Below are 15,885 nucleotides of genomic sequence, written 5' to 3'. Positions count from 1 at the left end.
CTCGTTGTTATGTTTGCTTTGGACTTTATTCTTTTTGCAATAGACTTTTGTCACTCCTCTCTGAAGTATTTTGAAGTGTTGTGTAGCTGTGTAAAGCCTAGCTGATAATCCTGTATATAGCTTCTTCACTTTTTACTCTGTCTTTAATAAATGAAAATATTTATAAAAAGAACTTCTCAACACCTCCTTGCGTGCTCCTCCTCCTCATTACAGCAGATTGTGGTTGTCAGAGGATTAAACTTGGCACCGGACTCACCGCAGGCTGTTGTCCTCCGACTTCTCTGCTGTCTGAGGACCAGATTGAGGACAATGGGCCTGCTCAATATCATCAGCTCTATCAAAGACCGAGCGGAAAAGTTTCTAAATGAGAAAAATGTGGTGACGGATATTCTGGGAAAAATGGAGGAGAAAACTGGGATCAAGAAGAAGGTCATTGCTCTTGGTACGTGTGATTTAATCTCCTAGAATAATATTTTTTCCCAACTTGCTGCTTTGTGTAGTAGCACACGGCTACTTCTGGATCATTCTGCTCTCGTTCTAGATGTAGTTGATTTGTATAACGCTTGTTGCGGGCCAGTGGAAACCTGAAGAGGATTCAGTTAATCCTCCTGTGATCAGCTACCATCCACAACAGGAAGCTGGGAATGTTCAGGAGGTTTTCTGCTTCGTTTATTCTGCAGTTAATCCTCTGCACTGATAAATATTTTGTCATACTGAACTCAGATAAACTGGCTCTGCAGCCCTCGGGGTTTTAGCATCATTAAGCTCCTGGTTTTGTGGCCGTGCCTGCTTCACTGTGTCCTGTTCTTTGATAGGACATGTATCACCCTGAGCTGAAAGCTGGAAGTCTTCTGTTTAGTACTTTCTCTGACTAAGCAGTGATGGGCAGAAGTCGCCTTATATCTTATGTTTTAGTTCCTGGATCAACTATGTTTGCAGCTTTAAAGGACTGGTTTTACCCCAGTTTGATGCTGGTCCTACGCAGAGCTTACGTGTAACTTTTGCCTGCTGCACAGAAGACCAGTCATAAAATATCTGTGTAGGCTTCATACCAGGAGTCCTTCACTCTGAATGGGTAAATATCTACAAACACTAATGTGGTTCAGTGAAACTGCGGGAGTCTCAAAGCTTTCTGCAGCTGTCACCTTGAATAACTCTCTCTCTCTTGGGGAAGACAAGATAACTCTTTATTGTTATTGCACAGTCATACGTGGCTCAATAGTACAATGAAATTGGAAAAACTGAAAGTATCTTGTGTGGAACTAAAGCTGTATTTTAACACCTTTAATTAAATTCTCTGTCACAGTTCGGTTAAGTTTAGACAAAAAACCTCAAACAAATTCTGATAGAGATGTTTGAGGTACCACGATAACTGGCTAATGATCAAAGCCAGTCATCGTTTATAATGATGCATTATTTCATAAGCATAAAGGGCACTTTAAACAATGACAGGTGATATAAGAGAATTTTAACTGCTTAGAAACAATCAAAAGAATAATCGTACCCACACACAGCTCATCCAGTTTCACATGTTTGCAGCAACAAATGGAGAATCTTTTAAAAGAAACTCTGTTACAGCAAAACACACAAGACTTCATTTGAGACGTCAGATTTTATAGATTTTAAAATGTTTTCACCAATTTAGCAAAACAAAGCTAAACTCCAAAAAAACAAATCCTAACCTTCTTCCCCATCGACAGATTTTTGGTAACAGAAGCTGAGGTTGTTCACAGGATTCTTTCTTTTGACTTTAATATAACATCTTTAATGTCAGTTGTTTCCTACCATGTGGTCCCTAACATGGTCACAACATGTTAGCCATTTAGAGGGAGGCCGTGTGGACATCACAAACTAATACAGATCCAAATATCCTTCTTGATCCTGGGACCCAATTCCTTTGGTGGAAGGTTGAAACTTGGAAGAGTTACACAGACTCTCAGACTGTTTTTCATATTTAATTATTTTTGGATTTATCGTCTTGTTGGGTTTCTGGTTTCAAGAATTTTAATTAGTTTGCACCATGTTACTTCATCTTCATTTCTAAAGGACAAATCATCCAAATTAGCAAACTAAAAATGGGGTGACTGGAGCTCAGGTGGTAGAGCAGGTCACCTACTAACTGGAAGGTGTTTCAATCCCAGTCTGCTCCAGTCTGCATCCCAAATATCCTTGGGCAAGATGCATGTTGCTCTCCGATGCATGGATCGGAGAATGAATGTGTGTGAATGTTAGACAGTAAGTGCTTAGAAACAGCTACGAACAAAGTGCTCGTGTGAATGTATAAGTTGTGTAAAGCACTCAGTGCTCAAATAGAAAAGTGCTATAAGAACCAGTCCATAAAAATGGCTTTTCCCCCCCAAACCGCTGCTGATCGATATATTTCCATCCAGCTTTGACAAAGAAAACCTCTGTGGGTTCAGGAGTTCATTGTTTGGCTCGAAATAAAAAACGTTTCTGCCATAAAATCTTAAAGGCAAAACCTCGGTGTGTCCATACTTGATTTGTCTACGGTCAGTTCAGTAAAGGTTATTCAAACATCACAGCAGTGTGTTCAGTGTTGACAGAAAATGGGAAGAGAACAACCACGTTGCTCTACTTCTGCCTTTCCTGCTGAATTTCTGAAGCTGTTGCACATTATATTGTTTTATAAATATCTCGACATTTTTACAAGAAAGTTTTGTTGTTTTCTAAAAATAAACGCAGACCAAACAGCGTGTTTTGTTGGTAGCGTTAAAAAGGCTCTCAGGTCCGTGTGAACACAGGGAGCAGCAGTGTATTGAGAGCACGTTGATGCTGGTGCAGTGGATTTGTAGCACATTAAGCAGGACATGATGTCAGCGTGGTGCCTGGCGCTCGCTGTCTCCCGCTCTGAGCCTTGACGTTAAAGCTGATTATCCACAGAGACAGGCAGCAGAGCAGCGCCGCCTCCATGTGTGAACAGCAACATAAGCTGATCAGAGGTAGGACACTTTTTACAGTACTTCCTGGCTGTCAACCAATCAGTGAAATTTTGCTTGTTGTTCAGATTTGTTTTGATATTTGGCTGAATCGTCCACACTGTTGGCCTGTGAGCTCTGCGCTCTGTGCAGAGAATATACCTTGTTATTTCTGTCTTACATGGATAATGAAACAGGTTTTACTTCCTGTTCATGATGGACATCACCTTTCTTCATTGTAAGTTATGGAAGGCTATGAAATATATGGAAATGTACATTTAGGTGGAACCACAGATCGCACTGCTGCCTCTAAGCAAGAAGAAGTCCTGAGTTTGAATCGAGTCTGGTGCCTTTCTGTGGGGAGCATATTTCACCTGTGTTTACACCAGTTCTCTCTGGACACTCCAGCTTCCTCCCATAGTCCAAACACATGTTCATTGATATGAAATCAAATCTTGTAATGCTACGGCCCTGTTCTTTTGCCCACGTCTACATTGCTGGTCAGTCTTTTGCAGGAAACACTTTCTTCTGCATGATTTTGGTTCCAAATTGGTCGAGTCTGTGTTAAACTGGATGTTTTTTGCAATGCAGTCTCAAGAAATAGTTTGAACACTTGTAAAACTGTTAACTGCAAAATCGTTTGTGGAATTCGAGGCTTGTCCACTCATGCACCCGACGTATGCACTGTGATTTACAGGAGATGTTACTTAAGAGAGTAAAAGAAAGTAGAGCATAACTGCTTTAAATATTTGAAAGACACATTTCTCAGTGTTTGTATTTCAGACTTATAAATATTCATAAATAGCAGCAGTACATAGAAAACAAAACATCTGTCTTCATCCAGGTGCCGTCTCGCTGACCGGACTCTACCTGGTGTACGGATATGGTGCCTCCCTCCTCTGCAACCTGATTGGTTTTGTTTATCCAGCTTATTATTCGTAAGTTTTTATTTTTAATTATTTCTATTTTCTTTTCCTCGTTGTGGTCGGAAGTCATTGTCATGTGGATCCATGTGGCAGTCTCAGTATAACAACTGTGCCCAATACACTCTGAGTTTTCTTGGTATTATTATGTTTTGTGACATGTTTGGGATATATCGATCTTTTCCACAGTATATATTTAATGATATTTGGACATTTTATGCATTTATATAAAAACATTTTACTACATTTGGACACATTTCAAAAAATAATTTTAGTAGAAATGTTCAGACATTAATGTCACTAAGGTTAAGGATGTTGTCAGGTGTGTATTCTGGTTTTGCCCTTGAAGAAGCACAACTGATGAAGATGACTTTGTCTGGATAATTTTGACTGATTTTACTGTTAAAGTTCATGATATTTATATCTGTAATACGGTTCAGTGACTGAAGCAAATAGTCGTGTTACTGGTGCAGAGGCACAGATGTCTTTATCATATTTGAAGGATCAACATATTTCTCAGCTCTTTTACAAAACTCCAACTCTGTGCAGAGTCAAAGCCATCGAAAGCCCGTGCAAAGAAGACGACACAAAATGGTTGACCTACTGGGTGGTGTACGGCGTCTTCAGTCTGGGCGAGTTCTTCTCTGATATTTTCCTCTACTGGTTCCCATTTTACTACGCTTTTAAGGTGAGATGACATGTAGGGAGCAATGATACATGCTACACCCCTTTATGGAGCAAATGCTTCTTTTAGGATGAAATACAGAAACAATATTGCATTTATATCAACTACTACCTTTTTTGAAGGGCTACGACCGTCATACTAGAATTGAGATCAGGTAAAAGGTTCCAGTGACTCCAGTAATCTCCTTCTTATGTGGTTCCAGTGTCTCTTCTTACTCTGGTGCATGGCCCCAGTGTCCTGGAATGGCTCACAGATTATCTACAACAAAGTGGTTCGGCCTGCCTTCCTTCGCCATGAGGCCGCAGTGGACAACATGGTCAGCGACCTCAGTGGGAAGGCCATGAGTGCTGCCGAGAACCTCACCAGAGAAGGTAAAACTGGCCCAGGACCACCGCGAGGGCCTTTTACAGAAGATTTACTTCCTCTGTCGCTCTTCTCCCTCCGTAGTCCTGACCACTCTGGTGAAGAATAAAGCCGTGACCACACCATCGCCACCTGTTGCTCAGTCTGAAGCTAAAAGTTTACCAAGTACATCAGGAGAAACATCCACAGCTAAAGTTGGTCCATCGGAGATGAGCGAAGAAAGAAGAGTATGTAAAATACACGTTTTCACCCTTTACTCAGTCTGTTCACCTTGAATCATATCAGTGAAAGCAGCTCAGGAAACTTGCAGTCTGCTGGTTTATGTCCTCTCTACAAGCTGCTGAGCGATGTGTTCTCACTTAGAAAGCCTTGTAGCATCTCTCTTTACTGTCAGTAACCTGGGAAACTGATCAGCAGTCCCTTCAATATCCCACTAACACTGTTTATGTAGCGGATCAGAACTTGGAGTTCAAGCATTGTTTAGCTGATTTGTTTCTATAAAAGTTGTCCACATAACTTACAGAAATCCCCGGTTATTAACGACACCTGTGGCTGTTAAGTGGACTCCAGTTATGATTGTGTTGCTTGTGTTTGGCTAAAGTGGACTCACAGCTGATGCTGGAACAGACCTGTCCTTCATCTACATCAAGTGTTATGTGTTCATATAGGAGGAATAAACTCTGACCTGTTGCTAATACAGCTATCTTGTTACCTGTTCCAGCCTTTCCTGGGTTAACCAGTTTGGTAAGTCAGCTGGTTAAGTGTTAAAAAAGTAGCACAGTGTTGTACAGACAGTGAATGTGGTGTGAAGCGTGTAGACCAGCAGTACTTTTAATGGTCTGAAGCTAAAACAGACAGGATACTTTATCCTAGGTGTGAAGACCTGAACAGACCTTCTAATATTCCCTCCTCAACTTTACCTGCAGCTCTTAGTGGTCCAGAAGAAACAGAAGCACTAGAAAATGATCTGCTTAGTAGTTTTCAACATTGGGTCAGAGTCAAGATCAGGACCAGAGGGTGAACTAAAGGCCCAGTATGAGATAAATATGTTTAGAAAATCTAAATTATTATTATTATTATTTTTATCTGAAAGTGAGTAAGTCCAGAATTACACAGTCTTACTGCAGCTCTCCTTCCACACTACCTACACCAAAGCAGAGCATGTGGGTTGGATGTGTATCAACATACCATGGTGGCAGAAACTTCACGCACACTCATCATTGGCATCGTCTGCATGAATCTCGTGGTATTTTGGGCTTTTCAAGATTTCTTTGAATTGTTCCTCTTCCCACGGGGGAATAACTGTACACCTTCCATGTTTAAAAACTTGGAAAAAAAACAAGAACTGGATGCACTTTGAACTGATTTAGGATTTTCTCTAGTCCACACAGTCACATACCCACTAATGTTTGGTTAAATGTCCATTATCAAGTTGCACCTGGACCAGACACTTCTGGTATCCATCAGCAAGCTTTGAGCAGATATTTAACCACTCAGTTGTGTTTCAGTTGTGTTCATGTGTTCATGTGTTCATGTGTTCATGTATGTATTCTTCTGACCATCTGTGGATTAGTGAAAAACATTAAAACGTCCCAAACCAAGTACCCATGACATTCATGCCCATGATGACTGTGCGTAAACTTCTGACCACAACTGTACATTCAGAGATTAATTTAAGTATTCAAATTAATCATGAGGTTGTTTTAGGACCCCCCCCCCCCCCCCCCCAATAATTCACTTTTCACTTCCCATTTTAATGTTTTTGTTTCTAACCTTTGGTTGTGTCTGTTATATGTCTGCTCGTCAGGATGAACTCAGTGTAGACTGATGGTAAGTTACTCACAATCACAAATCAAAGTACTACAGAGGTGATGAATAACTTTCTTTCTAAAGTATTTTCTGAAAGTCAAACTTCACATCCAGATATTTGTGTTCTGTTCAAACAGTTTCTACAACTGAGCAGGAGAGTAAAAAGTTATCTTGAGGGGAGGTGGGGGATTAAATACGTCCTGTAGTTGAACTTATTCAATCAGTTTTTTTAACTATTAAAGGAGATGAACATGAAAAGGAAGCAAACAAACACTCAGTTACTTTAAGTAACTAAGTAACAGGATTTAGTTTGTGTGATGATAAACGCCATAATAAATACATTCTATGTCTATGCTTCTTATTAACGTAATAATTATGGTTGGATTTTACTTGACAAATTAAAAAAAGTAGCAGGAAATCACAATCCGGTAAAATAATAAATGAGACTGTGTTTCTTTGCTGTTTATTCAGTTCTTTAGATAGCAGCAGAGGAAGAGGAGGAGCCTTGGTGAGGAAGAAAAGGAGGGAAAGAGGGTTTTTCCTCATCATCCTGACAGATTTCAACAGGATTGTTACGTCTGTCAAAGAGACTGATTTCCTTTTTTAAAAAATCATGTTGTAGTTATGCAGCAGCACATTGTGAAAAGATCTTTTTACTTCTTTGTTTCAAGATTTCTGGGAACAATTATTTTCTTCTTTTCTTCTTCTTCTTTTTTTAAGTTATTAAATCTTTTCTATGCAAACCTCTTGAATCTGGATTATAAATAACTCACAGAAGCTGTATTGTTGCCCTGGATTTTACTTGTTTCTATTGTCCTGATTCAGATAGAAGACCCAGAATCTAAACGTCTGCTAAAGTAAATCAAGCTCACATCCACACTTCATAAGAACAAGTTAAAAGTTCACATTTAAAGATTCTTTATGAAATAAAATGAAGTGTTGGTTTTGTTATAGGCTGGTCTGACCTAAGTTTGTGGGAATTGTTAGCTGGCTGGACTCTTTGGCTCAGTCTGTCAAAGTCTTTGCAGATGTGATCATTTATTTTCAGACTCGGGCAGCTAAAGACTTTTTCCATCATCTGCACTTAATTTTTTTCCAAATACTTGAATGAACTGGCTTCAGCAGAAATGATTTCTGTTTTGTCTTAATTGCAGCATCTACTGTTTAGCACAACGCTTGCCGCACTGCTTTTTTTGGTGCCCAAGGATTCCAATTATTTCTCTTCGTGACTCGCTCTGCCCTCTGACTAGTTTGACTTTAGATGAGTAGCTTCTTTATTCTTCTCATAGAATAAATAACAAAAGTTTTGTGTTGCCAGGGAGATCTGTTATTAAAGTGTATCATGACTATAACAAGGCAAAAATGGACAGTATTCTAGTAATCAGAAGCTCATAGTCACATTCTTTGGGTGCAAAGAAATACGTCATGTGTTCCTGGATAATACTGTGTAATCACAGTAAACAGGTGTACTAGAGTAGACCTGTTCCTATTTGAGATGAATGAGATAAATGAATGCTTTTGTGCTATTCTGAGCTGAGCAGAGTCATGGAGCTGGAAATGAGATCCTCTTTACATGAGAACTGTGCAGAATAATTCAATTTTCACTCTTCAGCTAAACAGCTTCTTTAATGTGTTCTCATGTTTGCACATTGTTGTGTTAGATTGTGACATGCTCACCTGAAGGAGTTTGCACTTGACCTTTTTTTTTTTTATCATTTGTTATGTAAGTGGTTGCACACTGGACTTTGTAACAGCAGCAGTTGGCTCTGTACTTGGCTTTGCATGTTTCTCCTGTTCGTACAGTAAAATCTAACCTCACTGTGTCACACATGCTTTCGTTTATTGCACCTTCTGTTTTTATTTTTGAAATATTGCCCACATGTTGTTTCTGTGTGCATTACTGCCACCTTCTGGTACATTACATCCTGGAAACAAAGACAAATTACATACAGTACTTTAAGATAAAAAAAAAAAAAACATTCAGGGTTTCCTATGAAAGTCTTTACAAATATCTGAAAATCTTGCCCATCCCTGCTAATGATGACAGTAAGATCATCGTTTACTTAACACAACTCTCCTCACCAGCTCCTACCAAGCATGCAGGAAAAACTATAAAAACTCTTTGCAAACTAGCAGATTTACTGATTCGTCTTCTATCAAAAGAAAATTAATGTGCAACAATTTAAACAGTTTCTGACATTTTTCAGCAAATGTACTGAACAACTGCTGGTTCAGTTAATATTCATATATAATTATAGCACATGTATGAAGGTTAACAACATGAGAACTCCTTCCCAGTGAAGCTAAAATATGTCCATCCCATCATGGTTGGATTCCTCATTCAGGAGGTTGCATGTCAGGAGGTACTGTTCCAGTCATAAGAGAATACATGTTGCTCATTTATTTATTATTTATTTACTCATGTGCTTTGTGGTCGTCTGCAGTGGGAAGATGCTGCTGTGGCATTTTCATAACTGGATATTTCGGAATAAATATGGGTGCTCTGCATTCATTTTTCATTAGCTGTGCTGCTTATGTAATGTATTGCATATGTTACTATATATTATGCTTTTTTTTGGTAAATTAGATTCAAGATTTTGAGATTTAAATCTCCCCAACAAAACAAATAAATAAATTAATTTATTTATATAAAGCACAACAATAAAGCTTTTTCAGCAGGCAGGCTGTGATTGGGTACATAATCCTTTCTGTGCAGACATCTCACCTCACAGATATCACTGTTACTCCGCAGATAGGTGCTAGTGACAGGCTATTTATATTTTGGTGAGTTATATACATAGGATCAGGTATTAAAATATACTAGAATCCATATTGTAAGAATACTACACATTTTACTACAAAGGTATACTGGGAGACATTGTGCAACGTCCCATTTTTTTAAAGCAAACTGTGAGCAAAGCCAAATGGGAAATGCTAAACCTGAACTGAAGTGATTTTATTATTCAAGCTCTGATTCTTGATCTGATCTTCTCTTCAGGTCACTTTTTTCTCCACACAAGTCTGTTTGAATCGTGTAATGTTACGTTATTTTCAAATTCATTCTTAAAAGGACAATTTCAAAGGCTTTAATGACTTGCTGGAAAACGTTTGTGACATAGAATTAATTTTACATACAATTTATGGTGAATCCGGTATCAAAATTCAGAAGAAGAGTTTTTAGCTTCTGACTTGTCATGTGACGCGTCCGACGTGCTGACGTGGCAGGCGGCGTACGGACGTGCCGTAGGTTTAAGTTTGTTTGCTAATGTTAGCCGTATTATCAGCAGAATTAGCTTGTTTTTTTCTGCTCCTTAGTCCGGGTTAACGAACAGTGAAGACGGGGAACGACTGTCGAGACGCACTGCAAGGTTTCACCAGCCAGGACAAACTGTGGTAAGTGCTGTGCATCAGCTACGCCTAATGCAGCCGAACCCTTATTTCATAGATTCAGAAATAATATAGAACCTCTATCCAGCTAAAATAAATGCATGTGTCGTAGTTAAAAATACTTCTCAGCAATTTTCAGAATGTTTTCCAAAATTCGGCTTCAAAATATTTAACCGGTTAATTACAGGTTTATTTTTCTTCTACATTTTGCTGCAAATCGTTTTTACAGTGATTAGGCTAGCCGCTAGCATCGCTGTGTTCGGCTATATAAAGAGAAAGGAATGGATGAAGTTCATAAAGTACACGCTTATGATTGAGATAATTCTTGAATGACTTGCTTTAAGCCGAACTGACGAAGAAGAACGCAGCAGTTTGGAAATATATTTAAAATGCTTTTTATTTTGCGAAAGATCCTCCACTTTTTTAGAAATCCAGAGGAGATTTCACGTGACTGCATTCTAAATGGAGCTTAACGCCAAACAGTAATAAGATAAGAGAGATAAGATAAAACTTTATTAATCCCTCGGGTGGGTTCCTCTGGGAAATTTGTTTTTCCAAAAAGCACAGCACCGACAGAAGTTACAGAGTTAAGAATATTATATATATATATATACACACATATATAAATACAAAGACATATATAGATAAAATATACAAAGGGGATAAATAGAATAAATAGGAATAAAAATAAAAATAAAAATACAAGTGAATTGCACATTTCAAGTATGGAGTCTATTGCACCGCTGATTATTAACAAAAAGTATTGCACAAAAGGTAATTGCACAGTGAAGTGAAGAGGCACTACAGCTTAGTTGTTCCCCCCTCCTTTGTCCTCCTGTCTCCCCTCCCTCTCCCCTCCAGAGAGGAGTTAAACAGTTTGATGGCGTGTGGGACAAAGGAGTTTTTAAGTCTGTTGGTTCTTGTAATAGTTTGGTGATAAAATTGCTGTTGAACACGAGAAGCAGTTTTGGACCTCATTAAATAAACTCTGTTACCCGGGGTCAGGTTTGTGTTGCATTCCAAGCAGCTGGAGTTCAAACTTTAGGAGAATGAATATTGGCTCTAAAAGTAAGAAGCGGATGGTGCTGTCCAGCCGTCCTGAGCCCCCGACCGTGGACCAGATCCTGGAAGACCTCGACAGAGCTGCTCCTGATGACCCCATCTTCAGCATCCTAGAAAAGACTGGACAAGGTGACTCCACAAAGACGTGTATAGGGTGGGGATGATAGTGAGTGGCAACTTTTAAAACTGGGAGCACTGGGAAGGAGAGACCGAGAAAGAGCAAGTTTGGTATCTTTCATTAAAGCAGCATGTCAGAAGTCACAGTCACTTTGTCACGACTGATGATGAATATAAGGGGCAGAAATTGTAATTTCACTGGCCATTGTAAGTAGCTTCTTGGTCAGGAAAAAAACCACAAAGTAAACATTTTATATTATTTTTGAATAGTTCAGCATATTTGAAGTAGGGTGGTGTGATGTTGTGATCTACTCTTTTGTGTTTGAACCAATTTTAGTTTATAATCTCCAATCAAGCAACGTGGTTTGACGGGGCGCCACTTTGGCTCGGTGGGCGAGCAGGCAGCCACATGCACTTGCTGGGTTTGACAACAAAACACAATGGGAGTGATTTTGGGGAGACAATAATGTGATGTAATGGCTGCAAAAGTGACAGAAAGCAGTACATGCACAGGGTTGGACTGAAACGTGCTTAAAGGAAGTTCATCTGTGAGGCAGAAAAAGATACAGCTAATTGCATGACTCATAATAATGTAGAAACACATTTACTGTTAGTTTAGTCATGTTACTCTCTCCCCAAGTGTTCAAGGTCTGTTAGTGTGTTTTTGTAGTGTTTTTCTATTTGCTGTGTTTTTTTTCTTAAGGTGCCATGTATTTGGCCTCTCAGGGACACTGTAGATTTCTTGCTTCAAACTTTATCTGACGCTGCTGCTTTATAGCAGATATATAAACTGGTCGTAATCTCATGGTTTACTCTGTTTCCTCCTCAGACGTGCCCCGTCCCGCAGACAGCGAGGTGGAGCAACGGTTCCAGCAGTGTCGTCGATATCTGGAGCTGAACAAGGAGCTGCAGGAGGCTCGGGACCGGCTGGTGCAGCAGAGGGAAGAGCTGAAAGCAGCAGGAGAGCAGGCAGACAGAGAGGTGGAAGAAGTCAAAAGTCAACAACTGTGATTTGACCTTCCCTGTTGGACAGACTCTTCTCGTCATTCGTGGTCTGGCTCGGTTTCACTGAAGTCTTCTCAAACTCACTGACTCGGCACAAACCTGCGCTGGTGCCACTGCGTCAGGCGCACAGCACTAGCTGACCTCTAACCCCAGAGCAGAAGTACATGATTTTGTATACCTAAGGATTGTTGGAGATCAAGACCACTTCACAATAAGTCTGATGCTGAGCGAAGCTTTAAATGTGAAGCAACATGAAGAGTTTGATGTCAATCATTACTAAATTATAATGAGTATAGTTCATGTCTGTCATGTAGCAGTTTAATATTTCACATTGTTCCAGGTGTATGTTAACTCAGATTGAAATAAATGTTGATGTAATGGATCAAGCAAAAGTGCCAGATTAGATATTGTAAAGGGAAAATAAATGATCAGAGTTGTTTGGTTAATTGGTTTCTTAAAGAAAGCAAGAAGGCACCTTGTCTTAAGAATTGTTGCCCAAATTACATTTACTGCCAGTTTGTTGTTTCTACGGGTTCCTGTAGGTCATTAAGGCTTTAATTCAAAATCAAGAAAAAGAAGGCCGTAAAATCTCTCCCCCCCCCCCAAATAAAATTAAAATAAATTAATGGTTGTATTTAGAGATGATGTATGTTTGACATTTGAGTCATTTTTTTATAAAGAAGCTGTTGTTTGAATATCATTTGCTCAGTTATTTTTTATAAAACGCGTTAAGCTTTTAATCATCTTTGGAAAAATGCTGCTTTTCACAGTGTGAACTTTTTCACAGTGTAGCCATATTTTTTTTAATACATAATTTGGGAGATTTTGTTTACAAGTTACATTTTGTATGCAATTAAACTGCCATCACAAGAGGGCAGAACTTCACCGGAACATTTTAGCGTTGGGTCCAAATAAAGTGAATTCCATATAAGAAAGTTCCCACCGGCTATAAAGACACACCAACCAGTGCAACCTGACATTTGCTCAAAGCAAATTACTCCTTGTGTGGACACCCCTGACTGGACAGAACGTCGACACAGCTGTTTAAGGAAACACATCACTTTTTATTGAATGAAGACATTTAAAATGACATACGTCTGTTTTGCACGTTACCATGATACCTCTGGAGCCTTGTTCATGCTCACGATGCTTCGACCAAGTTCACAGTTCGGTTCAGACCTGCATTAAACTTGTCTGCAGTCACGCATAAACAAGGCACCAGCAGAGACTCGGATGGTATTTGTCTCCCTGCTCATCTTGTTCACACCTCATTCAGTCTGGATGGGGCTGCTAATGTGATTCTGGACCCTAAATCTGTCTCTTGAGTGTCAAACACTCGGCTAGTTTCCTCTCAGGTCTACAGTTACAAGCTCAAAAGGTTTTCAATGGACGTTCAGAAATACTTTAATCATTATGTTTGAATATTTTTCCCTGGTTAGGAAAGCTCAGATCAGATTTCTTTGATTTATTATTGATTAATATTCTACTAATTTACTCAATTACTTGTTAGGTCTACATCATAAAAGAGTGAAAAATATCAAATGAAGATTAAATGTTATGTCAGAACAGGTGAGTTTTTACATCTTATTGATGTGACTTTTCTTCCTTTGCTTTTTCATGGGGAATATGTCAAGCTAAGGATTTAATAGGTTATTTGATTTTTCTGGTTTGCTAAGTGATAAAGTAGCAAACAGCTGCACCTCTTAACTGCTCCTAACAGTTTAAAAGACTAAAACGCTCTATGTGACTTTCTCAGCTTTGTTGAACCACACTACTGTAATCATGTGCGCAGTGTTCTGCAGATGTTTTCAGTTACTTCTTCCAGAGCTTTGCACAAAATCCAATCGTGTTTGACACTCAAGAGATAGATTTCTATAGTGAATCACTTTTAAAACTTTAAATGGGTGTTGGGACTTGAAAGGATTGCATTCGGAAGCTTCTTGGGTTTTATTGAAACATGCTTTGAGAACACAGGAAGGAATTATGTTTTTTTAAATTACCGGCCCCTTAATGTAGACTAACTTTCATCTCATTCAGCTCAGTGGGCACACATGAAAGAGTGATGGTACAATTACAGAGAATATTCATTGTCTTTGTACTGTCCACCTATCACTACTTTTACAGCAATACAGTTAAGCGGATATTAACACATTATAAAGACTTCCAGAAGATGACTTCTGTGAGAACGCACGTCTGTCCACTCAAAGCCCGACCATCAGTGAAGTAGCAAACAGTACCTGAATCTAGTAGCAAACACAACGTCAGAGGCATGAAGTCGCTTTGCTCATCTATGCTGACAGCTTATATCTTTATAGGTTTTTGCAGCACAACAATACAGATGGCAGGTAACGCTGTTGTCGGGCTTTGGAGAGTATATTAACACTGAATATTATTCAGTGTCCACAATGTTAACAGGTGTGTGTATACAGTCAGTGAATATATTAGCATGCTGTCAGGGAGCGACACCAAGGCTCTTCTACCCACCATGGAGCTGTAGTATATCTGCATATTTACAATACTGGTTAAGACACATTAAGAGAACTGGAAAGAGTGAAATCATTCAGAATCTGCTGATGCTTTCTGTGGAAGATGCTGTAATATTTCTGCATGTTTGGGTCATTGCAACTTTCAAATGACAGAGTAGAACTGTTTTATGGAAATGCTCAATTTAAACTGCTATAATTCATTGCTGTAGAGTAAAAGTTCTGTATAGCAATATACATTCAGACATTCACTAAACACATGTGCAATCTGACTCGACAGCTGCGGCATGATGTCTGCTTTTATGATGCTAATAGATTGTCAGAAAGGTGTTAATCGTGTTGTTCACTGTCAAGGTCATAATGGATAGTTCTTATATTTTGCCCCTCTAAGCGAATGGACAAAATGTTAGGAAGATTAACCAACATTTCACTTGAAATAAACATAATTATCACCTTTGTGTTAATGTAAAAAAATCCGAAAATGTGTGGTATAGCTGTTGTGCAAGACTGGACAAAAATATGTTTGGTGGATTTTTAAGGTGTGAACAAGAAGTTCTGAGAATAGGACCAAGAAAATCATTTCGATTTACACTTCTGACTTTCTGTCCAAGCTCATCTTTTTGGGATGTCCAGATAGCGTCTAATGTGGCTTTCTTTAAATGATTATGTGGAAGTCCTGTCCTCGTGCACTTGGTGAGAACATTCAGTGGAAATGACTTGAAATGTTGTGCATCAAAAAGCAGGACTTCTAGAGAGATCTAAAAATAGCAGCTGTTTGGGTCATTGCAATTTGAATCATTATCAATGCAGCTGCACTGATGACCATGAATGTGAGACTGACCAATTGTAAATCAGGAAAGGTTTGTGAATTCTTTTTGGACCTTTTTAAAAATAACTTTTTGATCACACCTTGTATATTCATGATGTCAAGTAATCACGCCCAAAACCTCAACATATTCATTTTCATTTTGGTATCCAGATTTTTCAGTTTTGTACTAGTTACATTTTTATCATTTAACGCATTACAAAGGATGCCTTTGAAAAGACAACAATGCGTTGAGTTTTCAAAAAACATCCACAAAGTGTATACACACATCAGGAAATTAATAAAATAG

At 38.9% G+C, this 15,885-nt stretch overlaps 2 protein-coding genes across 6 annotated transcripts; both read left to right on the top strand.

Moving 5' to 3' along the window:
* The first annotated feature begins 226 nt into the window (after nt 1-226).
* Nucleotides 227-8,546, top strand: reep6 (receptor accessory protein 6). Of its 5 annotated transcripts, XM_085134029.1 has the most exons (8): nt 227-442; nt 3,781-3,874; nt 4,409-4,547; nt 4,747-4,915; nt 4,992-5,134; nt 5,629-5,651; nt 6,715-6,737; nt 7,188-8,546. In XM_085134029.1, the coding sequence occupies exons 1-6, from the start codon at nt 310-312 to the stop codon at nt 5,641-5,643; spliced, it is 693 nt and encodes a 230-aa protein (XP_084990155.1). In that variant the 5' UTR covers nt 227-309; the 3' UTR covers nt 5,644-5,651; nt 6,715-6,737; nt 7,188-8,546. The 5 variants fall into 5 exon arrangements, with proteins under 5 accessions (XP_084990155.1, XP_084990154.1, XP_084990156.1 ...); XM_085134028.1 differs by lacking the exon at nt 5,629-5,651; XM_085134032.1 differs by lacking the exons at nt 227-442; nt 5,629-5,651 and adding an exon at nt 452-1,075.
* A 110-nt stretch (nt 8,547-8,656) lies between these two features.
* On the top strand, nt 8,657-12,982 carry c15h19orf25 (chromosome 15 C19orf25 homolog). Its single transcript, XM_085134045.1, has 3 exons — nt 8,657-10,109; nt 11,109-11,294; nt 12,112-12,982. Exons 2-3 carry the CDS (start codon nt 11,153-11,155, stop codon nt 12,291-12,293), a joined length of 324 nt encoding a protein of 107 aa, XP_084990171.1. The 5' UTR covers nt 8,657-10,109; nt 11,109-11,152; the 3' UTR covers nt 12,294-12,982.
* The last annotated feature ends 2,903 nt before the right edge of the window (nt 12,983-15,885 follow it).

Source organism: Neolamprologus multifasciatus, chromosome 15 (assembly GCF_963576455.1).
Source record: "Neolamprologus multifasciatus chromosome 15, fNeoMul1.2, whole genome shotgun sequence".
Classification (NCBI taxonomy): domain Eukaryota; kingdom Metazoa; phylum Chordata; class Actinopteri; order Cichliformes; family Cichlidae; genus Neolamprologus; species Neolamprologus multifasciatus.
Note: the sequence above shows the minus strand (reverse complement) of the source record. Positions and strands in the feature narration are given on the sequence as shown.

Bases quoted from the DNA above. Each gene is read 5' to 3' on its own strand.
- reep6 (XM_085134028.1), top strand. From the start codon at position 310: ATGGGCCTGCTCAATATCATCAGCTCTATCAAAGACCGAGCGGAAAAG. The intron at 4,548-4,746 runs GTGAGATGACAT...ATGTGGTTCCAG, and splicing joins CATTTTACTACGCTTTTAAG to TGTCTCTTCTTACTCTGGTG. The intron at 5,135-6,714 runs GTATGTAAAATA...TCTGCTCGTCAG, and splicing joins AGATGAGCGAAGAAAGAAGA to GATGAACTCAGTGTAGACTG.
- c15h19orf25 (XM_085134045.1), top strand. From the start codon at position 11,153: ATGAATATTGGCTCTAAAAGTAAGAAGCGGATGGTGCTGTCCAGCCGT. The intron at 11,295-12,111 runs GTGACTCCACAA...TTTCCTCCTCAG, and splicing joins CCTAGAAAAGACTGGACAAG to ACGTGCCCCGTCCCGCAGAC.